This window comes from Phymastichus coffea, unplaced genomic scaffold (assembly GCF_024137745.1).
Source record: "Phymastichus coffea isolate CEN01 unplaced genomic scaffold, Cenicafe_Pcof_1.1 PCOF00029, whole genome shotgun sequence".
NCBI classification, from domain to species: domain Eukaryota; kingdom Metazoa; phylum Arthropoda; class Insecta; order Hymenoptera; family Eulophidae; genus Phymastichus; species Phymastichus coffea.
Window position 1 is genome coordinate 2211421 of NW_026706840.1, and position 27770 is coordinate 2239190.

The 27770-nt window shown below is 42.3% G+C and overlaps 1 protein-coding gene across 3 annotated transcripts in view; it reads right to left on the reverse strand.

The window, feature by feature from the left end:
* LOC131662997 (leucine-rich repeat and calponin homology domain-containing protein) overlaps nt 1-27770 on the reverse strand; it is an 858362-nt gene that overhangs the window by 208334 nt on the left and 622258 nt on the right. For all 3 annotated transcript variants that reach the window (XM_058933049.1, XM_058933050.1, XM_058933048.1), the window contains 3 exons: nt 26247-26392; nt 26039-26176; nt 25880-25957 (listed from right to left, as the gene is read on the reverse strand). In XM_058933049.1, coding sequence (XP_058789032.1) covers nt 25880-25957; nt 26039-26176; nt 26247-26392 — 362 coding nt within the window. The remainder of the gene's footprint in view (nt 1-25879; nt 25958-26038; nt 26177-26246; nt 26393-27770) is intronic.

Here is a 27770-nt window from a genome sequence, read left to right on the forward strand (position 1 = left end):
CTGCTAACCTCAAATGTTGCATGTGTTTTTATGAGTGAAATGCATATGCATGCGTGTTCCGTTTTTATTTGCATGTTTCGTTTTAGTTACTTCGTAATTTATTGCAGTTAAAGAAATACGATATGAACAGTTTATTAACTTGAGTATCTGTGATATTAATAATATTGTACCGAATGCTTGTGAATTGAAACGATCATTTATAGATTATTATAATGGTTTTAAACTGATAACAAAATCATATGAAGTATTTAATCATGTAGATAATAACATACCAATCATTATTATTAATGAATCAACATCATCTCACAATGACATACAAGATGTACTTAATGATTCAATAGCAAGTACAGTCAGTGACATTAGTAATTCATCTCATCTTTCAATTAATGATATATCCGAAACAGAAATTATTATTGCATCATAAGCTCTAGAGACCAAAAAATCGGAATCAAATAACGAAACGGAAAAGTCTGTCAGTATTATTCTTACTAAACTCAGTATGTTGGGTGAATGTTATAGTCAAAGTAAATATGTTGATATATATTGTTTCTCAATAAATACTCTTATATATTAATCGAATATTTGATACTGTTTTATTCAAGAAAAGTTATGTGCAGAAAGAGAAGTAATTTAAAATTTCTATTATTTATTATTATATTATTAACCGTTATTATTTTTAATGTGAAATTATTTGTTAGTTGATAAATGGTAATTGGTTTACCTTATTTTATTTTCATACTGTGCACATTTTTTGAAAATTATTGCAATATTGAACGGAAAATTATAATACTTTTTGTAGAGATTACTATATATGTATATATTAACAGGGACTGAGGAAGAATATTAGAGGAGAAATGAGAGAGGCAAAAAGATGCAAGAGCGAAAGTAAGGGGAGCGAGATGGAAGGGGAGGGGGGAGAAGGATTGGACAACACGATAAGAGAAGTGGGAAATAAGTAGTGGTGCAGAAGATATAATGGAAAAGATACGACCTGATATAAGGGATTTAAGCGAGGTATGGGAGGAAGAAAGAAGAGAATGGACAGAAATGTTTAAAGAAATGATGGAAAAAATGGAAGGAATAGAGATAGAGGGGAAAGGAAGAGAAGAAAGATAGGAGAAAGAAATAGGAAAAGTTAGGAGAGAACAAGAGAGGGAGAAGTAAGAAGGAGAGAGATGAAAGAAGAAAGGGAAAAAGCAGAACTTAAAGAAAAGAAACTGCAGAAAAAATGGGGAGAGATGATGAACCAGTTGGAAGAAGCGTGCGTGAAATTAAAAGAAAATATAGAAGGAGGAAACGAGAAGCAAAGTGGAACAGAAGTAGATAATAAGGAAGAAATAGAATATATTATAGAAAAAATGGATAGAGAAAGTAGGTTAAACAATATAATAGTGACAGACTTAGAGGGTGGGTTAAGATGGGAAAAGAAGGGAGAGGCAAAGGACTGGTTAAGAGAGGAACTAGAAATGAAAGGGGAGATAGTGAATCTGAGAAGAATAGGAGGGACAGCGGAGAGGGATGATCGGAGAGAAAGAGGAAAAAACATGTGGCAAATTAGATGCGCTTCATGAGAACAAAAAGAAGGAATTATGAAGAGGAAAAAGAAGCTGGGAAAAAAAAAGATCTTTATAGATCAGGACTGGACATGGAAGCAGAGGAAGATAAGAGAGCAAGTAAGTAGGAAAGCGAGAGAAATAAAAGGTAAAGGTAAAGAGGTAAAAATGTTAGGAAAAAGGGCGGAAGGGTTTCGAAAACAATAGAGAAAAAAGAGAGAGATGTGGGAAGGGAGAGAGAGGGAAGAGAGGCAATAAAGATACTATTCTGGAACGTGGCGGGGATTAGGAGCATGGAGAAAGACGACTGGGAATATGTTAAGAAATTTGATATAATAGGGCTAACCGAAACCTGGGTGAAGAGGTAAGGGGCAAAAGCTGGGGTGGAGAAGCAACTGAAAGGGTATAACATAGAGTGGAGAGACTTAAGAAGAGAAGGAAGAAGAGGGAGAGAAATAGGGGGAGGAATAATGGCGGTAAGAGAGAGGAAAGAGATGAGTAACGTTGAATGGAAGAAAGAAAGGACAAGTGAGGTAATAGCAGAAGAAATAAAGATCGGAGAGAGGAAATACATAATAGCAACGGTGTATATACAACATGAGAAAAAGAAAAACTATGAATACCTAAGCGAAGAGATAGAGGAGAACAGAGGAAAAACAATAATTATAAGATGAGACTTCAACGCATGAACAGAAAATGAAGGGAGAGAATGGGAGACAGAAGAAAACCTAGAAGAAATAAAGTCCAAAGATAAAGTGTTAAACGCAGAGGGAGAAGAAATGATAAAATGGCTAGGAGAAATGGGCTGAGTGATAACGAATGGGAGAAAAGAAGGAGATGAAGAGGGAGAAATAACATATATAGGAGCGAGAGGAATGTCAACGATAGTCTATGTAGTAGGTAACGAGAAAGGTGATGAGATAATAAAAAGGGTTTAAATAAAAGAGAGGGTAAAGTCAGACCACTTACCTGTAGAAGTGGAATTGGGAGACAAAATAGCGGAAGAAAGAAAAGAAGAGGAAGAAAGAATGATAGAAGTTTGGAGTGAAGAAGGTATAAGGGAGTATCAGAGATGGATAGACGCAATAGAGGGAACAAAAAAATGTAAAGAGATAAAAAATAGAGTGAAGAACGCAGTTGTAAAAAAAGAAGATAAGAAAAAAAACGGATCGAAAAAAAGGTGGTGGAGAGAAGAATGTAGGTTAAAAAGGGGTAGGGTTATGGCAGAGTTAAATAAGGTAAGAAAAGGGGAAGGAGACAGAGGCAAATAAATACCGAGAAGCAAAGAGAGAATAAAGAGAGGAAATAAGAAAAGCGAAAGAAGCTGAAGGGAAAAAAGTGGCAGAAGAAATAAGAAAAGATAAGACGAGAAGAAAATTCTGGGATTAAAAAAAGAGCAAATACGATTTTGGGAAAAGTATTTCTAATAGTTTTGGGACTCAATTAAAGAAATTATCTTCGACTCTTTTATAATCAAATTTGACAAACTTTTTTTGGCTAAAACATTTCGTTAGAATATTATTAAAACTATTATAACGACAGAAGGTTATACAGGGTGTTCCAGACCACCCGTACACTCCCTCTAGAATCCAAAATAATGGATTAATCAAAAACTGCTTCAGACAAAAGTTGCTGGGCTTCGAGGGGGACATATCCGTACGACCTTGGCTTTGACCTTGGAGGTCATGTTCAAGGTCATTTCCAGGTAAACTTTGTTTTTTTAAATAGGAACCCCCATTTTTGACCCCGGATTCGGAAAGAGCGGGAAATTTTACGTCCAAAACGGTATTTAAAATTTTTTTTTTTTTTTTTTTTTTTTTTTTTTTTTTTTTTTTTTTTGGATTCGCTTGTCGACCGTCGTGCCGTCAAGACGTGTTTACTAACGCGCACCGAGGCTCACGAAGTGCGCTTGTGATAGTTCCCTGTGTGTCGATAAGTGATATGTTTCACCGACCTGTGAAAAAGAAAAAACTAGTCTTTGTTTAAATTTCCATTTAGTACTAACTATCTTCTGCGTCCAATCTCTGACTACAGAGACACGCGCAAAATGACAACCGATTACGTAACCAAAAATATGACTACAGCAAAAGCATCGTTCTCGCAAGTTATCCAACAAGAAAAAGTACTATCGCGTGAACAAGCAATTATTGTTGATACCGTGGAAGGTCATACAGTGGAAGAATATGCTGTTGAACTCTCGAAAATCATTAACGCAAAAGACATTTTGTACGCCTCTCGTATTAATCAAAATCGTATCTGCTTCTATTTGAGTGCTAAATCTATTGTCGACAAACTTATTGTGGATAAGGCGGCCATTCGTATTGGTGAAAAAGACTTAAACATCAGGTCTCTAGTTGCAAAAGCAAAAAGAGTACTAATTTCAAACGTCCAGCCTTGCATACCCGTATCAGCTATACTACAAGAACTTCAAAAATTGGATATCACACCTGTTTCTCAGCTTACTACAATTAGAATGGGTACTCAAATACCTTCTCTCAGTCACCTTCTCAGCTTTAGGAAGCAAATGTATATAAAACCGGAAGATATTGACAAACTGCCCAACAATTTGCGCATTTCACTCGATAATGTTAACTTCTGGATTTATTTCTCCACTGATAAACTCACTTGCTTTACATGTCACCAAGAAGGTCACCTAGCCAGATTTTGCCAACAAAGCAATGAAAATAGCAACACGGCTAACACAAATGAAAATGAGAGCGCAACTAATACAGACTTGAACACAGAAGAGGCCCAAGAAACGAACGCTTCAAGTGACAACGCAAAAACAGCTGACCTGCATAATAATTTCTCTCCTCCAAAACAATTACCGATGTTCAAGCGGCCGCTATCCACCAGCTCTGGCTCATCTATAGTCAATCGGGATATTAAGAGAGGCAAACCTGACTTTAATAATAAAGTGGAGCTAAATAAGGTAAAAAAAAAATAAAGACTCTACTGCAAGTACAATGGACTATGCAAAACATCTCGAACCTGCAAAAGAAATAATAAATTCCAATATCCAAAAGTATCCACTTGATTATGAGAAGCTTATTGAATTTCTTGTAAATGTGCGCGGAAGTGACATTGTAAACAAGGCTAAAATGTACACAAGCGATATATCCTCACTAGCGCTCATGCTCACTGAAGTATACGGACACATTAGCCATCGAAATACAAAATCTAGAATCACCCGTATACGGAATATTTTGAGTAATCCTGAACTACCTAACGTAAACAAATGTATTGAAACGAGCGAAGAATCTACTTGATTTATTGATAATCAATCCCCTTGCAACTCTAATAAAATGAGTTCATCACAAGCGCAGAGCACAAGTAAAGATATTTCACAAATTAAAATCCTATTTTGGAACGCACGTAGCATTCCTTTGCGTAAACATGACTTATACGATTTGCTAAAAGATGTTGATGTATTTGTGTGTGTCGAAACATGGCTTAAACCTAAACATACGTTTAAACTGAATGGTTTCTTTATTATACGCCAAGATAGAATTAATGCACGCGGAGGAGGAATTCTCTTTCTTGTAAGAAAAAATTTGAACGTTACAATTTTGAATAATGTTACGAAACAAAACTCTGAAATGGAAGTAGCAGGCATACGCCTCGAAAATACTTCCCCGCAGGTAGATATTATAGCTTGCTATCGAATCCCGGGTTCCATTATCACGCAAACGGATTGGGATAGTATTTTTGACTGTACTAAGCTTCAAGCTCACTCCATTCTCGTTGGGGATTTTAATGCACACAATAAAAAATGGAACTGCAAAGATACAGACACAAATGGCGACAGACTAGATCACAGCTACGTAAATAGCAATATGTTTCTTCATAACACAGATACAACTACACATATTGATCCTAAATATGCTACTGAATCGAATATAGATTTAGCTTTCTCCTCAATGTCTCTGTCAGATAAATTAGAAGTAGAAGTTTGCGATGAAACATACGGATCTGACCACTATCCTATAGCACTCTATTTAGATGCCACTAAAAATATCTACCAGCGTAAAACTTTCAAGCTCTCTTCACTAAAAACTGACTGGTCTATTGTCAACGATTGCCTAGAAAAAACATTTAGTAAATCTTTTTTTAGCTGTGAATACGATCAAATGACTCCTTCTGAAAAATACGACCACTTTGTAAAAATTGTCTCTGAGTCTATAAGAAAAGCTACGCCCCGGAAAAGAAAATGCAATAAACATGTTAGAAACCCAGTACCGTGGTGGGACGCAGAATGTAATAAAATGAAACGTTTAAGACGTGCTGCTTATAAAAAATGGCAATTTACCAAAAATCATAATGATTTTATAGAATATAAAAAGAACTGCGCACTTGCAAGAAGACTGTTTAAAAGTAAAAAGAAAGAATACTTTAAAAAATTCGCGGAAACCATAAATTACCAAACAAATGGGTCATATGTATGGAATAAGTGCAAAATCCTGAACAACAGCTGGGTTAAAACTAATACTAATAATGTCATAGACCAAAAGAAATACAATGAGCACTGCTCTACATGTATAAATAAACTGTGCCCTCCTTGGGCTATCACAGATCCACAGTGGCTCCCGCCGTGCAAAAATAATGCATTACTGGATAATTATTTTACGTTTGCGGAATTTAACAAGGTTTTAAATTCGTGCAAGGTGAAAGCTAGTCCAGGTCTTGATGGAATAGACAACGAAGCTATACTTAAACTTCCAATCAAATACAAGCTGTTACTTTTGGACATTTATAATGAAATGTACCAACAAAGTGATTATCCGGACGATTGGAAACATTCTTTTATTCTTATGGTAAACAAGCCTGACGGAAGTTCGGTAAGACCACTCGCGTTAACTTCATGCCTTGGAAAAATTTTCGAAAAAATAATCAAAAATCGGCTACAGTGGTGGGTTGAACGAAATAATTTCTTGCCAGTTGGACAATCGGGTTTTCGCAAAGGTAGAAGTTGCTATGACAATTTTGCATATCTAGCTACGGATATTGATGACGCTTTTTTACAAAAAAAATACATCCTTGCAGCCTTTTTAGACGTTTCTGACGCCTTTAATAACGTGTCATCGGACTGTTTACTATCGAAATTAGCAGAAATGGACTGCTCGGAACAATTGATTAAATTTGTTAAATTACTGACACATGAAAGGTACGTGCATACGGATATAGCTGAGCACCAAACAATGCGCTTAGGTAAAGGTGTTCCACAGGGTGGAGTTCTCAGCCCCCTGTTGTATCTTATTTATGTTGCTAACATTACGCATAAAGTTTCTAAAGATCTCACGGTCCTGCAATTTGCGGATGACATAGTTATGTACGTTAAAAAAGAATCTCTTCTGGAAGGCACGAGCGTACTCCAGGACTCCGTTAATGTGTTAAATGGCAATCTTAACAATCTCGGTTTAGGTTTATCACACAGTAAAACTACACTAGTCCACTTCAATAACAGAAAAATTCTTCCGGGATCAGTAGAAATAAAATTAAATGGCCACAAGATAACGTCAAGTGAGACAGTACGTTGCTTGGGACTTACGTTTGATTATAAAAACACATTTATTCCCCATGTGAATAAAACACTGTCCAAAGCCAATTCAACTCTTAATGTCATTCGATTTCTGTGTGGCACGTGGTGGGGTGCTGACCCTTCCACTTTACTCACTTTATACAAAAGCTTCGTACGCTCATCAATTGAATACGCTTGTTTTATATACTTTCCTGTTTCCAAAAAATACATCAATAAAATAGAACAAATCCAATATACTGCTATTCGAGCAGCTCTCGGCTATCGAAAAAGCACTCCGACTAACATTTTGATAGCTGAATCTAAATTACCGTTATTGCATGATCGTGCGAAGTTTCTGGCCTACAATTACTTGACAAAAGTCTCTTCGCACAAAAATAATCTCATGTACGGCCAAATAATATATGCCAAGGAAAACCGTCGAAAGAGAAAAAAATTGCTGTTCGAATGTATTGATAACATGCCACCCATTCTGGAACAAATTGAAGTGCAAAATTCATGCCTTAACTACTCTCATGAATACAGGACAAGCACCATTTCTATTCCATTTGTTCAAAGCTTAGGACTAGCATTGAAGGCAAGCAAGGATCCTAATTTAGTACTGAATTCCTTTTTAGAAAAGAGAAAATCATTGAACGTGTACACTGATGCCAGCAAAATATTAAATAATGCCTATGTTGGTGCAGCGTGCATAGTGCCTTCACTCAACATTGAGCTATACAGAAGTATTAACGGATATGCGTCGGTCTATACCGGGGAGTGTATCGCACTAAACTTAGCCATGGATATTGCACTTCAATATGATGAGCAGAATATTTTCATTTTCACTGACTCTATAAGCGCGCTACAATGTCTTGAATCAAGAGATGACAGGATTACTACTAATCCGTACATATATGAAATTAAAAAAAAGTTCAAGCTTTTTAAAGATAGAAATAGAGATTATAGTATTTACTTTTTTTGGATTCCGTCCCATGTAGGAATTGAAGGGAACGAAAGGGCAGACCAAATAGCCAAACAAGCTACTGGAAAAGCCTATTTAAACTACCTCAAAGTGCCCTTTACTGATATGTATGAATCCTTCAAAAAAAATGTCTCTGATAATACCAACGAAACTGTATTAAATGCAGGACTCACTAAAGGCTCTGTCTACTGCAAACAATTCTATTCTACAAATAAAAAACCGTGGTTCCATAATATAAAATTCTCGAGAGACTTCATTGTATCTGTAAATCGTGCTAGATCAAATCACTACCACATGGCTCAATCCTTGAATAGAATTAATGTAAAATCGTCACCTTTATGTCCTTGCGGAAAAGAGTATGAAAATTTAAATCATGTTTTGTGGCAGTGTGAGTTATACGACAATCAAAGACATATTCTGTATAAAAGACTGCGTAAATTACATCTGTATCAACCATTGTGTATTGAAATGATCATCGCTAAACCGAATATTGAAGCATGTCAATGCGTTCTTGATTTTCTAAAAAATTGTAACCTGAGAATATAGATAACTATACTGTAAATTCCTTCCTTTGTAACTGCTATATCTGTAAAGCAGAAATAAACCTCACTATTGTACAGGTTTGAAATGCTATAATAAAAAAAAAAAAAAAAAAAAAAAAAAAATTTTTTTTCATGGCCTTGAGAAGGTCGATTTAAGGTCAAATGCTTGAAAAACTGCCTAAAAGCATTTTTTTAATTTTTAAGATATCGAAAAATGACCTCTACAAAATTTGTTCAGAATAGAGTAGGCCACCCAATGCACCAAAAACCTTTGACCTTTAACCTCAATTTAAAGGTCATTTCAAGGTCGAAGTGTTTTTTGTAATGGAAACTCCTCTTTTTGACCCCGGATTCGCACATAGCGCGAAATCCGACGTTTGGATAAGGTATTGTGTTGAGTTTCGCGCTATGTGCGAATCCGGGGTCAAAAAGAGGGGTTTCCATTACAAAAAACACTTCGACCTTGAAATGACCTTCAAAATGAGGTTAAAGGTCAAAGGTTTTTGGTGCATTGGGTGGCCCACTCTATTCTGAGCAAATTTTGTAGAGGTCATTTTTCGATATCTTAAAAATTAAAAAAACGCTTTTAGGCAGTTTTTCAAGCATTTGACCTTAAATCGACCTTCTCAAGGCCATGAAAAAAAATTTAAAAATACCGTTTTGGACGTAAAATTTCCCGCTCTTTCCGAATCCGGGGTCAAAAATGGGGGTTCCTATTTAAAAAAACAAAGTTGACCTTGAAATGACCTTGAACATGACCTCCAAGGTCAAAGCCAAGGTCGTACGGATATGTCCCCCTCGAAGCCCAGCAAATTTTGTCTAAAGCAGTTTTTGATTAATCTATTATTTTGGATTCTAGAGGGGGTGTACGGGTGGTCTGGAACACCCTGTATACAGTGGTTTGAAATAATGTTATCCATATATGTATCACTTTCTCGTCCTCTGCATCTCCCTTCCCTTGTAAAAAGGATCTTTGGGACTGTCTCAACTATTTTATATCCCAAACTAACGATCCCTTTTCTCTCAAGTATATCTTATTTTATAAACACCCACGACATTCCTACTTCCTTTTTGTTTAATGAAAATTTCAATGATGCTATTTCTAAAAATTTAAAATACTCCCTGCAAACTACCGTCGAGTCTGCTGCAACAGACAAACTTCAAATTCTCGTTGACCGTTCCTAGAGTAATAGCTCTCTTTTACTTTGTCATAGCTTCTTGTAACATTTTCACATGAGATTTGCTTTTTTCCTTTTTGAATTAAATAGAATTTAAGTCTAAATATCTCTATTTATTTCATTCTCTATCTCGCTCGTTCCTCATTCACATTAATGTACGACTTGTGGAAGAAAAGAATATTAAATTCATTTGAAAATATTTTCGCTCAACTCAAAACATGTTAAAGTTAAAAAACTGAGTTATCCAGTATTTACAATTAAATATTCCCAATTTCATAAAAGTAAAATATCACACATTATTTAATTTTCTGATTGGAAATATCGCGAGCTGTGCGGCGCCACATGGGCGGAATGGTTGTGTATAGTAACCATCTTATTTTTTGTCACTCTCACTTTTGAGATTATAAAGCAGACGACTATATTCTGTCTACTTATTTCTCACTCTCTGTCTCTCTCTCTCTGTCTCTCTCTCTCTCACTCTATCTTTCTCCCCTGTCATTGTACTCATACTGTAATGTATAGCTGCTCCATTATTTCTTTCAAATGATTTCACTGAATTTTAAATACAACGCCTTCTATTCTTCAACCTCTCGCTTACTTGCAATTAATTTTAATTCAAATTTTCAGATATCTCAGCAATATGTCGATAATAACACATAGTTCTTGAAGATTGACGAAGATTGAAGTCCAAATTTGTTTTCTGTTCATAAAACAGTTGTCTATAAAGATAGTAAACGTCCATTTCAATTACTTGGTAATAGCCAAAGGTTTACTTTTATAAGAATAATATCAAAACAAAGAAATAATAAAAAACACCTATGTAAGTGGAATATGTTATGAAAAATTCAAAAACACTACTCCAATCAATTAAAAAAAAATTCAAAATCACACTACTCAATCTCAATCTTCTTTACCTTGTGACAGGGTTATAGCGATGCTCGCTGGCCCTGTGTGCGGCACTCTCCTCGCGTGAACGCAGCGACCAAGTGTACGCTATATAGCGACTACATACTTGTGTCGTTGCAGGATCTGGAGAGAGGAGCGCGACGATCGGCGAGGTGTCGCCGTGAGTGCGAGTGAGAGCGAGAAGAGCGAAAGAGAGAGAGAGCGATTTTGACTGATTTTTGACGGCGAGAGAAGTGGGAGCGCAGCGGCGCGAGGCTGAGAAATTAGGAGAGAAGAAGGGCAGTTAGGCGCGAGCTCTCGAGTAATTAGGGCCGCCTAAGGAGAGACTGGACGAGAGGACATTTCGGCCAGAGAGGAACGACTGCCGGGAGTCCGACTGCCATTTTCTAGGAGAGCCAGGAGTTCCAAGCCGAGCCCGGACAAGCAGCGACCATTCGCCGTCCACGGGGCAAAGGCCGTGTTACGGCTTCTCCTGCAGCAGTCTCGGTCATCGCCAGGGCGCCGTTTTCAGTGGGCCTACGCTTTCGCCAGCGTCGCCTCTCTGTCGACGGGCCGTCGGCATCCGGTGGGTCAAAAGCCTGTTTGTCTCTCTCGCGCCAGCTCTCGCTCGATTACGGACATTTGCGTATTTCGATTTTATCGCGCACGCTGAGCGATCTCGCTCGCGTGATCCCGCGAACTCTTGTCGCGGAAAAGCTGAGCGAGCGCGCTCGCCGCGGCGAAGTTAATCTTGTAGCGATATTTGTGAAAAGGCGTCAATAAATGAGATCGCCATTTGTAATATCATTGAATTAGAGTGTCCGTTTCTTTGTATCAACCTTCCCCAGCCAGCGCGAACTGCGGCCTGTGAAAGTCAGCGCCGGCTTTCTTTACCGAGAAAGAACCCAGAAAAATTAGCAGAGACCAGCCCATGGCGCACGGAGGCTGACCACTCTTGCATGGCATCCCTTGTTTAATCTCGGCAGGTTTTCGTTGTTCGCATCGCTTTGTTCTGGTTGGAAAGAGGTGATCGAGATAATTCCCTTTGTGTTAAGTTTTGAACAGTGCGGTGTCTCGGCCGATCAGCGCTTTTCGGCGAATTCGCGGAGTAGCGAGCGAGAGCCGTGGAAATAAGCTGGAAAAGGGACAATTTTAGTTGCATGGGACATTTTGAGTTTCGTCATTATTGTGTCGTCAACGCATTTGGCTCGAGTTATGCGGAAGCCCGGAGCTAGTGAAACGGGCTGAGGCGAGTATCGCGGTGTTGTGATTAAGCGATTACGCTGTAAATTTGTGTGCGGTTATTACGCAGATTGCGATTGCTCGAGCCGGGTGTTTTGGCTAGTCGAATTTGTACGTTTGAATGTGTGTTTCTGAATTTGAAAGTTGCGAGAATCGCAACAATCATTCTCGGCTGTTTGGATTGTTGCTGAGCGTGAGCTCAAGGTTAGACGTGTTTATAGGCTGAGTAAGGTCTTTGCGTTGCGTACTCGCACCATGGGCATGCCGGCTTGTGCACGTTGAGCTGTTCTCGAAAACAAAGAGGACAAACGCGCTTAGGCTTAGTGAAGGCGAAATAAGCCGAGAAAGGCTTGGGTCTGTTTTGGTGCCTGTTTGTTTACCGCGCGGGGTCGCGTGAAATACGATGCCGGTGACGAGATCGCCCAAGCATCGGAGAGCTGCGGAATCGCGGCCTCGGCCAGAAGCGTTTAGAAGGCGGGTTATGAGAATTCCTGTAGTAAAGTCAATATAGGAGCACATTCGGGCAATGCAAATTCAGGAATTGCTGACATGGATGACGTCGAACGGATTAGTTACGGACGGCACGACCGCGATCGTGCAAGACAGGGCATTTCGCGCATTTTTATATAGCGTGCGTCATGAACCGGCACCACCTGTGAGCGCCGATGATTTTCTATCAGGTGAAATACCGACTGTCGTTGATGCGAGAAGCGCATCATCGGCGCGGGTCGGATCACCGCTGGAAACTTTAAAGGCGGAGGTGAACGCAGCGGTAAGCGCTCGACGAGAGCGGAGTGACGTCACGCGGGAGACACGTGCGTTGCCATCAGAGACGCGAGTTCGCGCCACAGATGGTGCGATTGCACGTGAGGAGGTGCGCGGAAGGAAAGAAAGAGCGGGCTTGCATCGTTTAGTGCCGACGGACTACTTGCCAGCTCTGGGTATTGCGAACACGCAAATAGAGTGTGCGAGCGCGCGCGGAGCGGCGACCGGAGAGTTTTCATGGTCGGGAGCCATCGATGTGGCAGCGCGCAGTAAAAACGTTTTGGCCGGCGTGGCTGACTTGGGTAGCATCTAGGGTAAATAATGCTGAGAGCCGGGGCGAACGCGAGGGCATATCGCAGGTAGTAACGCGTGGCCCGGGAAGTACGAGCACGCCGGTGCGCGATGGCGCGCAGCTGGGGGCAAGGTACCGACCTTGTGAGATGAATTACGATCAGAAGCGCATGAATGACACCGCGGGTGCGCGGTTAGGCAAGCATGAGGCCGGTAGAGAGCCTGACGAAACAGAGGACACGGACTATAATTCGGGGCTCGATGACGACGAAACGTGGCTAAAGAGCGCGTCAGAAGAAGAGCGCGCGAGCAAACCGAGGGGCCGATTTCTTTATGGGCAACAAGCAGACGCGGTCACGGCGGTAAGAAGTTGGTCTTTAGCATTCTCGAAGAAGGGCGGACTGTCAGCGGAGCAATTTTTGAGGCGATTGCATGAAATGCAATCATTTTACAGATTCAAGGACGCGGAGATATTGTCGGCGTTAATGTTGTCGTTCACTAACGCGGAAATGGCTTTATGGTGGGAAACGAATCGCCCGGGCTGGGACACATTGCAGGATTTTAAAGATGAATTCCAGCGCCAGTTTTGTCCGCGGCGATCGCGCGAGGATGTTTACGACGCGCTACGCCACCAAACACAAGGCGAAGATGAGCCATTAGGTGAATTTCTCGCGGCCTTCCTGTATATTGCGAGTAGGTTAGAACCGAAGCTTACGGAACGTAGACAGCTTGAGTTGATTAAAAACAACTTATACCCGAAACTTCGCAATTATATCAGGGCGAAGAAGGTTCAAACGCTCAGAGATCTTCGCGTGTACGGGGAGAGATTTAAACGCAGACGGGACATCGAGAATCGCTACCGCCCGCCGCCAGCGCCACAGGAGTCGTTGATGTCGGAAGTCGCTTACCGCGGAGATTCGTCAAAAAGAACCGCGAAGACTAGCAGCGGTGTGAGCTTTGCGATGGGCGAACGAGTTTATGCAGTCGGGAATGAGAATAGTAAGGACCATCAAGGAAAGAAAAATAGGTCGGCAACAAAACCCGTAGGCAGAAGCTGCAATTCGGATAGTGAAGGTGTAGCTCAACGGAAGGATGCGGATTCGTCAAAAGAGTTGCCGAGAGATGTAGTGGCCGTGTTATCCCAGCTAGCTCATTCGCAGAGGGGTCCGCCCAAGGGAAATGCGAGGCCTGCTGCGAGGAACGCGGCAGGGCGCGTGACCTTTGAGGGCGTATGCCACAAATGCGGGGGGCTGGGACATCGGAAGGCCGAGTGCCCAAGCCCAGAGAACTTGAAGTCGACGCGATCAAGTTCGGAGCCGTTGGGAGCTGAAGGCACGAGTGGCAGAGGGGTTTCTGACCGAAGTGCGAGTCGCAATCAGGGAAAGAACCCAGTGCGCTGCTACAAATGCCAACAGCTAGGACATTACGCGAACCGGTGTTCACAAGGAAGTAGAGCGGTGCTAACGTGCCAAGGCTGCGGTAAAGAAAATAAGACGTTGGAAACATGTCCGCAATGCCAGGTGTGGCTCAAAGCCCTGGAAAACTTAAAAGCGGGACCCAGTTGCCCGACGGATTCTGCGTAGTTGTGCGTAATAGGGCACCCAACGGGGCAAAAGTCGCGTTCATGAGGCTGTTTTATAGCAAGTTCGCAGAGTTTCAACAGCAGGTTGAGCGAAATGAAGCTAGTTTGGGCGCGAATAACGCGAAAACGGAGGCCTCTATGCAACGCGAGGGCGCGAAAGATAGAATCAACGAGAGTTCGAGGAAAGAGTTCGACTGGAGCGAATTCAACGAACGATGGACAAGAATGCGTGAAGCAGGGCCCGAGCGCGAGCAAGGAAAGCGAGCGTTGGAGTCGGAAGAAATGCTGGATGCACGCGATTCAGAGCGAAATCGAGGAGATGGCCAAGGGGGTCCGACGCTCGGGCGTGGGTCGAGAGGTAAATCGACGAGAACGCCCGAGGCGGATCAGCCGGGCATGAACTCGATGGAAACTGCAGAGACCGCGCGGTCTTCGAGAGGTCCAGAGGGGAAAGCGGCGCGTGCGCGGCCGGTTCCGGAACAAACTCGGATTGAGAGATCGCCTCAGCAGGCTGGAAACTCAGAAACTGACGACCTTGACGGTGTAGACGAGACGTCGTCGCGATCCGTCACCTCGTTCAGGGAGTTTATGGTGCTGAGTGGAGAAGTAGCAGTTAGGGCGACACCGATCGCATCGGGTTTGGAAGCGTCGGATGGCGCAGGATGCGAGTCGACACACAAAGATTTGACGGATAGTCGGGCGAACGAGAAGCGAGGCGAGTCATCGAGAACCGGTGTAGGTTTCTCGCGCCTCTGTGTTCGTATTTGCGTGGGCGAACCAAAAGTGGACGCGGTGGAAAATCGCGAGTTGCTGGTAGTCCATATCGCGAGGAAGCCATACAGTGCGCTGTACGATTCAGGAGCGATGGTGACTATCGTGGGCCCGCGTGTACGCGGCGACTTTGCGGACAAGATTGAGCTGTTCGACTTCGCGTTGTTCGGGTTTTCGGGAGCGAAAACCGGGATCGTGGGAAAACTTCGGCTCAGGGTTGAGATCGACGGAGTGTCACGAATAATCGAAGCGCGAGTCGTGGATGTGCCAGTGCAATACGACATGATAATCGGGATGGACTTCATTCAGGAGTTCGGTATTGGCACGGATCATGCGAATGGGAAATGGCATATAGAGGATGGCCCTTGGCACTGGTTCGCGGAGCTGAAGCGCGAAAGAGTGGAGTTCCCGAGAGAGCCTGGACTTGCGCGTGTTCGCGTTAGAGCCGAGGTCGCGGGGCTCTCCGAGTTGCGATCTTCGCAGCGTGAATTAGTGGAACGTCTGGTGCGGCGGGTAGTACCCGAGAAGTCACCTGCGCGTACGCACTTAATCAAGCATGAGATCGACGTGCAGGGTGCACGACCAGTAAAAACTCCCTTAAGGCGATATTCGCCACAGGTGATGGAGTTCATGCGAAGCGAGACAAGGAAATGGCTGGAATCGGGGCTACTCAGAAAATCGACAAGCGATTGGAGTAGCGCGCCGGTTATAGTCAGAAAACAGGATGGCACGAATCGAATGTGTATAGATTTAAGGTCAGTGAATAAGGCAACGAAAACAGATGCATATCCGATGCCGAGCATTGACTCAGTTCTGGATCGACTGCGTGGGGCGCGTTATATTTCTAAGATCGACTTGAAAAATGCGTACTTACAAGTACCGCTAAGCGAGGAGAGCAAGAGATATACGGCATTCGCGGTCCCGGGATTAGGGTTATTCGAATGTAATTACATGATCTTCGGATTAGTAAATGCTCCGGCGACGTTCATGCGACTGATAGATACGCTTTTCGGACCGGAATTTGAGCCATATGTTTTCAAATATTTAGACGATGTAATCGTGGTAACCGGAACTTTCGATGAGCATTTGACTTGGCTTGAGCGAGCTCTGCAGAAGCTGGTAAATGCGGGACTCGAAGTAAACGTGACGAAGTGTGAATTCGGGTGCTCCGAGGTGACGTTCTTGGGATACCGAATGGATAGTCAAGGGTTGCGACCTGATCCAGACCGGATTAAGCCGGTGATTGACTTCCCGAGGCCCCGAAACGTTAAGCAGTTGCGACATTTTCTCGGTATGTGCGGTTGGTATGCGCGATTTATTGAGCATGAGAGCGAGATGAAAGTACCGCTCACGAAGCTCACGCGTAAGAGCGAACGTTGGCACTGGGAGCAGGAGCAAGCCGAAGCTTTTGAAAAGCTAAAGAAAGCGCTGACGGAGGCGCCAGTTTTGGCGAGACCCGATTTTGCGAGAACTTTCTTTATTCACTGCGACGCATCATCGTATGCGTTAGGTGCGTGTCTAATTCAGAAGGATGAGGATGGGTTTGAACATCCTATATGCTACGCGAGTAGAATGTTGAATGTGCACGAGCGTAATTATACTGTGTCGGAGTCGGAATGCGCGGCTGTGATAATGGGGATTAAAAAGTTCCGTCCTTATATTGAGGGAGTGCATTTCGTGGTAGTCACGGATCATACGGCACTTACTTGGCTACGCAATAAGAAGGAACCTACGGGTCGGTTGGCGCGATGGGTTCTAGAACTCCAGCAGTACGATTTTGAAATCGTGTACAGGAAAGGTCGCCTGCATCATACGCCGGACGCGTTATCGCGCGCGTATGAGAACGGCGAGGAAGTAGCAGCTTTCATGACGATGAAGGACCCTGAATACTTGCAGCGCATGAAGGACGTGCTTGCGAGACCGGATAAATTTCGGAATTGGCGAGTAGAGGACGGAATGCTGTATAGATTCTCGTCTGATAGGTTACTTGATTCGGTTACAAACCGTGAGCAGTGTTGGCGCTTGGTGGTACCGATAGAACACCGAGCTCGAGTGATGCGAGACGCACACTGCGAGCCCTCGGCAGGACATTTCGGAAGGGATAAGACCTACGATAGAGTCGCGAGGGAGTATTCATGGCCTGGAATGTATTATGACATCACGGAATTCGTGCAATCGTGCGAGAAATGCCAACGGTATAAAATTGAACAACAATTTCCGATGGGCCTCATGAGCAAGCGCGTAGTCGAGCAACCGTCGTTGGTGATAGCGGCAGACGTGATTGAACTTCCGAGGAGTAAGAATAGGTTCAGATACATAGTCGTGTTTCAGGACTTGTTCACGAAATACGTGGAGTTTAAACCTCTTGTGTCGGCTACGGGGAAAGCTCTCGCGCAGGCTCTCGAAGAGCTTATCTTGTATCGATGGGAGATACCGGGGTATATTGTCACGGATAATGGTAAGAATTTCTGTGGGAATGAGTATCGAGCGACACTAGACGAGTACAAGATTGAGCACGTACTTTGTCCGCCGTACCATCAGCAGGCGAATTTCGCCGAGCGAGCGATTAAGACGCTGAAGCTGATGGTGGCGATGTTCGTCGATCAGGATCACAGGAATTGGGATAAGTATTTGCATGAATTCAGGCAGGCGCTGAATACGACGATACAGGCGAGCACAAAGGTCTCGCCGGCGTTTTTGAATTTTGGCCGCGAACCGCAGCAGGCTAAAAGCCTGCGTCGTGAGGTAGAAACGCGAACGCCGATCATCCGCTCGTCGATCGAGGATTGGAGCGAGCGTATGGCGAGACTTGAAGCGTTACGCGATCTTGTGATTAGACATATCGAAGAAGCACAAAACCGTCAGAAGAAACATTATGATAGAAAACGTCGAGACGTAGAGTTTTCGGTCGGTGATCTAGTCTTGAGGCGAGCACACACTCTGTCAAGCACGAGTGCGGGGAAAAACGCAAAACTGGATCCGCGATATACCGGTCCGTATAAGATTTTGCGAGTGGTTTCTCCGGGAATTTATATGCTAACCGCGAATAACAACAAGCAGGTACCAATGGCTCATGTATCTGAGCTTAAAAGATACGTGCCTCCTCGAGGTACGAGGAAAGGTAACAGCCGAGAGTGATTTGTTTGTTGTGTGATGTTGGTGTGAGTGTGATGTTTGTATTGTTTATTTTATTTCTTTTATTTTTTCGGACGAGTTAGGAGGAGACAGAACCGTGATTATCTGGTCAGCGGACTGGATGTCGGATGAGGTAGCAAGGCTAATGCATGCATGGTTCATTACAGGAGAAGTAGTTATGCTGGAGGAAACGCCAGGCTTCTCTGGCGAGTACGCCGAGATGTCAGGAGTGGTGGAGGAAGGCCAGCAGGGGCATTCGGCGTTAGAGCTGCCTATCGTACCGCGGGGCGCGTGTGATCTTGTTGATGTGGGCGCGGCTACGGGACAGAGCCAAGGCGAGAACGCTGGTTCTGTTCCCGAGGGGGGCGCCGAAGGCGAGGTAATCGCGGACAGGGTCTTAGAGGTAGCGGTAGCGAGACCATTTGAGAGGCACACGGAGCGAGGTACGCTTCGTGTTGCTACTCGCCCATCTGGTCGGAGCGCGGTGGTTGCCGCTGCTGCTGTGGCCGCTGAAGCGAGGGCAAGGGTCGCCGAATGGCCACACGATTTGCCGGTGGGCACCGTAAAACCGTCACCGAGACGAGGATTCGAGAATCAGGTGGCGATGGCCAAGCCTACTGGGAGTTGGCTGCCGGTGGAGGTACAACCATCCACTTCATGGGCAAGCTTGTCGGACGAATGGGACAACAGCAGGGCTGTCTCACCGTTGTTGATAGCTGAGCTTCGTCGGGGTGTGCGGACTCCGAAGCGAAGGCAGGAATTGATTGGGAGGTTTGGCCCGATCGTGGATGAATTAATTAGGCCGGAGGATCTGCTGCCGGAGCGTCCTTTGCGCTTTAGCGCACCGGATCCATCAGCTGCATCGGAGCGTCCGCGATCTCGTAGGTTGCCGCCGGTAAGCGCGACGTGGCGCGCGAGTACGGATGGAGTTCCACCGGAATACCTAAGAGAACTTCGAGAAGAGGAAGACGCGGCTAGATATGGAACGTCGAGAAGACGCCGTAAGAACCGGAAAACGCCGAACTTCAATGACTACGAGCCGTCGTTTGCGGGTGCTGCTCTGATAGCACAAGACAATAGAACGGTTCAGGTCGAACTTGGGGAGGGGCGAGAGGAGCCGCAGCGAGAAACGCAGCGTGCTCTACCTGCCGCAGAGCCACCGATCTAGGCGAGTTCGCTAGATTCGGTATTTGCGACGCAGGAGGCACCGGTAGCTATGGATGTTGAGGCGGGAAGCGTGGATGCTCGGATGGCTGTTTTGACTGGGGCTGACGAATCGGAATCGACGTGACAGTTAGGTGAAAGCGGGGCTGATGTGACGTTATCGCATCAAGCTGCTGATAGACCAGCTAAACCGTATAACGTAGGTAGTGGAAGGGATAGGTATCGCGTGTTCCCCGATGGGACACGCATTCCAGCACCATGAGCGGGGGTGAAGGTTCGTCGTCGTAGGGAAAACCAGCAGGCGAGAGCTGCGGAGGCCGAGGTAGCGAGATCGCAGCCACAGCCTCAAATCGCAGACCAGAGTCAGCTCAGGGTAACGCATTCGCAACAACAAATTGTAGCGGGGGGAAGGTGTGAGCCGCGATCCGGTAGCAACAATATTGTTAGAGTTAGCACGTTTAACGCCAGAACAACGGGAAGAAGTGACCAGGATCCAACGCCAGGCATGTGAACTCGCTGCCAGTGCGATTGGCAAGGGCGCAGCCCCAGATAAAGCATGAGAAGGCTGAGGTACCAAATCTGTTCACTTTAAAAGGGTTTTATGTTGTTTTGATTTATTTTATTTTATTTTCTATTTTGTCTGTGTATGGTATGTTTATTTCTGTTTGTTTATTTATTTTTATTTTTATTGATTTTGAAGGTTTTGGCGAGCTGAATTATTGAAGTTTTTATGATTTTAATTTTGTAATATAGTTTTAAGTCGTTTTCTCGCTGGTCGTGTGTTCGAGCGAGGAGGGTTTCGTTGGGTAACCCACGGGTGCCTGCGACTTCCGCGGCTTAGCGGGGGCTGTGACAGGACTATAGCGATGCTCGCTGGCCCTGTGTGCGGCACTCTCCTCGCGTGAACGCAGCGACCAAGTGTACGTTATATAGCGACTACATACTTGTGTCGTTGCAGGATCTGGAGAGAGGAGCGCGACGATCGGCGAGGTGTCGCCGTGAGTGCGAGTGAGAGCGAGAAGAGCGAGAGAGAGAGAGCGATTTTGACTGATTTTTGACGGCGAGAGAAGTGGGAGCGCAGCGGCGCGAGGCTGAGAAATTAGGAGAGAAGAAGGGCAGTTAGGCGCGAGCTCTCGAGTAATTAGGGCCGCCTAAGGAGAGACTGGACGAGAGGACATTTCGGCCAGAGAGGAACGACTGCCGGGAGTCCGACTGCCATTTTCTAGGAGAGCCAGGAGTTCCAAGCCGAGCCCGGACAAGCAGCGACCATTCGCCGTCCACGGGGCAAAGGCCGTGTTACGGCTTCTCCTGCAGCAGTCTCGGTCATCGCCAGGGCGCCGTTTTCAGTGGGCCTACGCTTTCGCCAGCGTCGCCTCTCTGTCGACGGGCCGTCGGCATCCGGTGGGTCAAAAGCCTGTTTGTCTCTCTCGCGCCAGCTCTCGCTCGATTACGGACATTTGCGTATTTCGATTTTATCGCGCACGCTGAGCGATCTCGCTCGCGTGATCCCGCGAACTCTTGTCGCGGAAAGGCTGAGCGAGCGCGCTCGCCGCGGCGAAGTTAATCTTGTAGCGATATTTGTGAAAAGGCGTCAATAAATGAGATCGCCATTTGTAATATCATTGAATTAGAGTGTCCGTTTCTTTGTATCAACCTTCCCTAGCCAGCACGAACTTCGGCCTGTGAAAGTCAGCGCCGGCTTTCTTTACCGAGAAAGAACCCAGAAAAATTAGCAGAGACCAGCCCATGGCGCACGGAGGCTGACCACTCTTGCAACCTACAAATTCTTAGACTTCAGTTAGCAGTGTCCAGCTACATGAAGAAGTAAATGAAATCATCGTTGTAAACAAACTTTCATCATTCAAGTCTCCTTCAAGCGTCAATGAGACGTCACTTACCAATTATATCAATCGTAAACGTAAACAGTTGATAAACTTTTTTCATGAAATAAATGATCGTAATATTATAAAGCTGTACGATGTTTCAAAAGAAAAAATACAATTGACGAACTGCAAAATATGTGACGAATGGAATTAAAATTTAAGTTTAACCATAGAAAGTGAAAATCTAAATTATCAAGAAAAAGTACGCTTACTGACTCTTGTATCTTCAAGTATCACAAGTGATTAAGTACTGTTACATATAAGAGAAATTACAGATTACATGAATAAAGTTTCAAAAAAGCTCTTAGAAAATAAAGGTTTATATGAAAAATCCGATCCATACATTGGTAATCCTCTGAAGAGTGAGATCATCGAGCGAGTTCTAGAATATTATTATTTGAATGATGACTTGAATTGTTGTCGTCAAAGTCCGAACGAAACCAATGTGATTAGTGTAAAAATAAATAACACTATAGAACAAAAGTTAAACGCATTCTAATTCGCAGTATCAAAGAAATTTTCAATCTAATTATAGAACAGAATCCATATTTCTCGATATCAAGATTTAAAACATATCAGTTGCGACCAAACCTCAACCTTTAAATGACTCATGTTTATGTGTATACTGTGCAGATTTCGATCTACTAGTCGTAGCTTTGAATAATTTATTGCCAAAGTAAAAATTCAAGTTTTCAAACTTCAAGCAAGAACTATTGTCAATGATAATTTGCTCTAAGAAAAACCAATCGTGTCTTTTTCGAGAGTGAAACAGTTGTAAAAATAAATTGATCATCGCACAGAACTTTCCATTGGAGGATTGATATTTTATGAAATTAATTTTGCATTTTGGGAAAAAAATGCTCTTGTAAAAAAAATGTGCGTGTTTGATGTATTCCTCAAAGAATTAAGCAGTTGCATAGATAAATGAGCAAGCATAAACGATTCAAAAAGCTGCAGCAAAATTAAATTAAATTGGAAAAGCAAATAGAAATGGACGTTAAAATAAAAATATATATATATATATATACGAGGGTCGTTTGAAAAGTCCGTGCAAAAATAAAAACTGCTTGATTTTTTTTAATAAATCTTTTTTATTTTTCAACATAGTCTTCTTTTAGGCTTATACACTTCGTCCAACGCTGATCTAGTTTGTTAATCCCTTCCAAATAATAGGATTTATCCAAGTCTGTAAAATAGGCATTCGTTTCTGCAATCACCTCCTCGTTTGAATAAAATCTTTTCCCCACCAACCATTTTTTCATATTAGGGAACAAATAGTAGTCTGACGGAGCCAAGTCTGGAGCATATGGGGGATGTGAAACGAGTTGGAACCCTATCTCCACAACTGCTGAGGCGTGAGCTGGCGCAGTGACGTGGTGAAAGAGGACTTTTTTGTGGGCCAATCGTGGACGTTTCTCTATCAACTCGGTTATCAAACGATTCAACAACGATGAATAATATTTGCCTGTAATGGTTTTACCCTTTTTCAGATAGTCGATGAAGATTATTCCTTGCGAATACCAAAAGACAGTCGCCATAACCTTCCCGGTCGAAGGAATTGTCTTCGCCTTTTTCGGAGCAGATTCCCTCTTGGTAACTCATTGTTTAGACTGTTCTTTGGTCTCAGGAGTGTAGTGATGTATCCATGTTTCATCTACAGTGATGAAACGACGCTTAAAGTCTTGCGGATTTTGCTGGAAACCATTCTTGCAACACTTCCCACGATCTCGTTTTTGGTCAACCGTGAGCAATCGCGGCACCCATCTAGCGGATAGCTTTTTCATGTCCAAATCTTGGTGCAAAATATTATGTACCCATTCGCTCGAGATGCCTACAGTACTAGCAATCTCACGGACCTTCACTCTTCTGTCAGCCATCACCATATCATGGATTTTATCAATGATTTCTGAAGTGGTAACCTCAAGAGGACGTCCAGAACGTTCAGCGTCTTTTGTGCTCATATGACCACTCCAAAAATTTTGAAACCACTTATAAACCATTCTAATCGAAGGTGCACAATCACCATAATGCTTATCAAGCTTCTGTTTAATCTCCTGAGGCGTTTTGCCTTTGAAAAAGTAATGTTTAATCAATACACGAAATTCTTTTTCGTCCATTTTTTTACAACCACTCAATTTCTTTGATTGAAACGAATGAAAAGCGCAAAGTAATTGGCCGATCTGGCTGAAACTTGGTGTGTGCTCTTCCAAGATATGCTACTAACTGAAAATAACCTTGATACGCACTAGTAGCGCCATCTCTCTGACTTTGCACGGACTTTTCAAACGACCATCGTACACCAACAATTCTCAAACCATTTAGAAGCAAATAATCTTCTAAACCCTAAACAGGCCGGTTTCCGCAAGGGACACTCTACTGAGATCGCCTTGTGGGTATCCTCGATGACATAAGGTTTGCCATTGATAAAAGACAATTTACACTAAGCAATCCGCTAGAAACGTCCAGATTTGTGGAAGAACAAAAATTGGCTTTTGCACCATGATAACGCATCGTTACTTGTGCACGAATTTTTGGCAAAAAACAACACAATAATGGTGCTGCAGCCACCGTATTCCCCAGATCTGGCCTCCTGGCACTTTTTCCTGTTTCTAAAACTGGAGAGGTCCATAAAAGGACGACGCCATACCACGATTGAGGAGATAAAAATGGCATCGAAGGAAGAGCTGAACAACATCACAAAAAATGATTTTTTAAGGGCTTCGAGGATCGGAAAAAAACGTTGACACAAGTGCATTATATACGAGGGGGATTACTTTGAAGGAGATATTCATGAATAAATAAATAATGTTTGAAAACATACGAAATTCACAATACTTTTTTAACAGACCTCGTATTATATCTATACATGAAATCTAAATTTCCTAATTTTCAATGAATGATATCTGTAGTTAAAATAATTGGTTTCAAAAAATTAAGTAGTACTTTTTGAAGTAGATTTGCTGTTTGCAATGCCGTTTCTAGATTTGCAATACATCAAAAATTCGCGATGTGAGGAAAATCCAAAAACTAGGAAAAATAGTATTTTTTACATATTTAGATGGATATCTCAGATACTTAAGGTAATGGAACAATTTTGAGCCCGGATTCGAATTTAGTACACCAAATTTTTTCGGATATATCATCTTTGGTTTCTGGTTCTGAAAAATGTTGGCCTATGTTATTTTGACTACCCAAAAAAATCTGAATTACAGTAAGTTCACTTTATTTGTTAAATAATATATAATATATAATACATACTCCAACACATACACATACACACATATATAACGAAACATGACACTTGAATGTAATTCGGTGGAAACTGTATAAACTGTAAGTTGTAACGGAGATTTAGTCCGCTACAATATTTAATGACCGAGAGATGCGTAATAGATGACGAAGCGGGCTCGCGCAACGGATTTGCACGACCGACCCAGTAGCACAGACTGCCGATGGATTCGCCGGGTGGCAATGGCCTGCGGAGAGCGTCGTAGGTCGCGTAGCTGAAATCGCGAAGGTGTAGGAAACGAAAGGAATGATAGAAGGCACAGAGTGAAAGAGGCGATAGGTGTAATAGAAATATATATTCTATGTGTATTTGTACTGGACGGTGCAGAGAGAGAAGCAAAGCGGATAATGCGAGAGAGACGCAAAGAACGAGTGGTACTTACATCAGCTGCCGCTATCGGTGAGATTAGCCACGAGGCTCGACAATAAAAGTTCGGTCTATTGAAGGCCGATACACGCCGCAACCGGTAGCACTCAATTTAGCACTCGATCTATCACTCAAACTAGCCACGAGGCGACGCAAAATCACAAAACGAATCTAGTCGTCAATGGCACAGCCAAGCTATGAATTTCTAACGCAGTCGCACGCGTGTCACCAATTCGAGAGGCGTCAGCTAATTGCCTGTCCTTTGTCAAGCAGCACCTATCTTTCGCGGCACCCCGGTTCGCCAGTCCTACCAACCTACGCGGTGTCTCTCTCTGCTAGCGTTCTCTCTCTTACCTTAGTTCAGCTGCTGTCGTCCACTGCGGCTGCTAGTAATATAATATAAAAGTAGATATATGAATATGTACATATATTATTGTTATATAATTAATGTGGAGAGAGAGACATAACGAGTTGTTGACAAACTCGTTATAAAGTCACAAGCAAAACGTGCCTTGATTGCTTGTCTTAGAAAATATTGTATTTATGTTCCATTAAAAAAAAAGTATAAATATTGTGTGTGTGTGTGTGTGTGTGTGTTTGTGTATATGTGTGTGTGTTCATTTCATTACGAAGAATATCCAAAAATTTTATTCTGTTTCCATTATCAAATAAATTACGAATTTAAGCTATAAATATTGCATGTTAAAATTTATATATAAAGTGTATAACTTACCTCGTCAACGCCGATTTTTCTACAAGCTTCTAAAAAATTGTCCACATTACGTCGACACCTTGCCATTGTAAGTTTCGGCTAGAAATATTTTATTATCATTCAATCTATAATTTTAATAACTATTAAAGCGGTAGTGAAAATCGAATCAATGAAACTTACAACTGCTGGTGAAGGAACATGAATACTTGCAACTGATCGAGGTCTGACATGATTGGCTAGATGACAAAGAACAACTCCATCCGTAAGTGCTGAAGCTAGATCTTCAGGGAGAGCCATTTTTAATCTAGACTCTATTTGCTGTCAAGTAAAATGTTTATTAATATAAGAAAAGAAATATTAAAATTAGTATTTAATAGTAAATACCTACGTTTCTTAATTGCTCAATGAGCTCAGCTTCTTCTTTTGCTCTTTCAAATTCTCTTTTCATTGTAAATGAATATTTCGAAGAAAAATTTGTGTTCCAAAAACCTGTACTTGAAGAATTAGGGCCCTTATTTGGACTTTTCTTGTTATCTATTTTTAAAAATTAAAAAAAACAGAATCAGAATATTATAATAACTAAAAGGCAACTATTTGTATTTCGAAAAAAATTATGAGTTGCCGACATTAAGTATCAGCATTATCGCTTAAAAATTTCTCGCAGGATCACTATCTTAAGATCAATCTAGTTCATTAGACATTTTTCTATTTACCGTAGTGCAACAAATTCTAATTAACTGGAGAGAAAATATTACGGCGGTAACACTGTCATGCATTGTTATTATAATGGATGGTAAAGAGCGCAAAAAATTTGCATTTTATTTTACTATTTTTAAATAATTATTTTGGAGCATAAATGTTAAAATAAGAGCAATAAGCCTTTAATTTTCAGTTGTAAAGTTAATTAAGGTAAAATTTATACGGATAATATAATTTTAGTTTGCATATAATACAGAATAAAAGTATGCAGAAAAAATAAGGAATGATGTTAGGTAATAGTAATAGCTGTTTTGTTGTAACAAACTAAAATTTATGTGTAATTTTATTAAAATTTCAGTTGAATGAGAAAGATAGAAAGAGAGAGAGAGAGAGAGAGGAGAGGAGGCGAGAGAGAGAGAGGAGAGAGAGAGAGAGAGAGAGGAGGGCGAGAGAGAGAGAGAGAGAGAGAGAGAGAGAGAGAGAGAGAGAGAGAGAGAGAGAGAGAGAGAGAGAGAGAGGGAGGGCGACAGAGAGAGAGAGAGAGATAGATAGAAAGAAATAATAATATATTATTGAAAATTAAAAAAGAGAGAAACTATTTTTAATGTTGTAAGTTTCGTTACGTGTTGATAATAGACATTTATCAAAATGTTTAATTCTTCAAATTAAAAATATTTTGGCGAATACTTTCAATGTCTTGTGAGTTGAATATCATATAAAGTTTGAGTATATTCATTACTAACAACAATCTAACAATTAAATTCGAGTAACTATTATTAATATTGAATGAAGTTTAATTCATCTTATCAATCTTTTGAAACTTTTGTAACGAATGTGGATTCGTTAAGATGCGTGCTCCTAGAAGAACACACAACGACGATAGTAAATAGAGTGAAAGACAGACCGACCAAAGAATTCGAGTCTTGGAAAATAAAGGGATAAAATTGAATGAAAGCGGCATACGATAAGAAAGTAGCACGGCTGAAACAAGAGATCATGCATCATAAGGAGCTAATATAATTCGCTTGTACTGTCTAGTGCTGTGAGAAGTTTATTTTTTGATGCGCGAACCGCATAACAACTGCCCGAAGAATAAAACTTGTCGTCTCTCTCTCTCTCTCTCTCTCTCTCTCTCTCTCTCTCTCTCTCTCTCTCTCTCTCTCTTGGTGAGTAGCGACACACTGGTTTTTGAGGCTCTCTTCTTTTATAAACA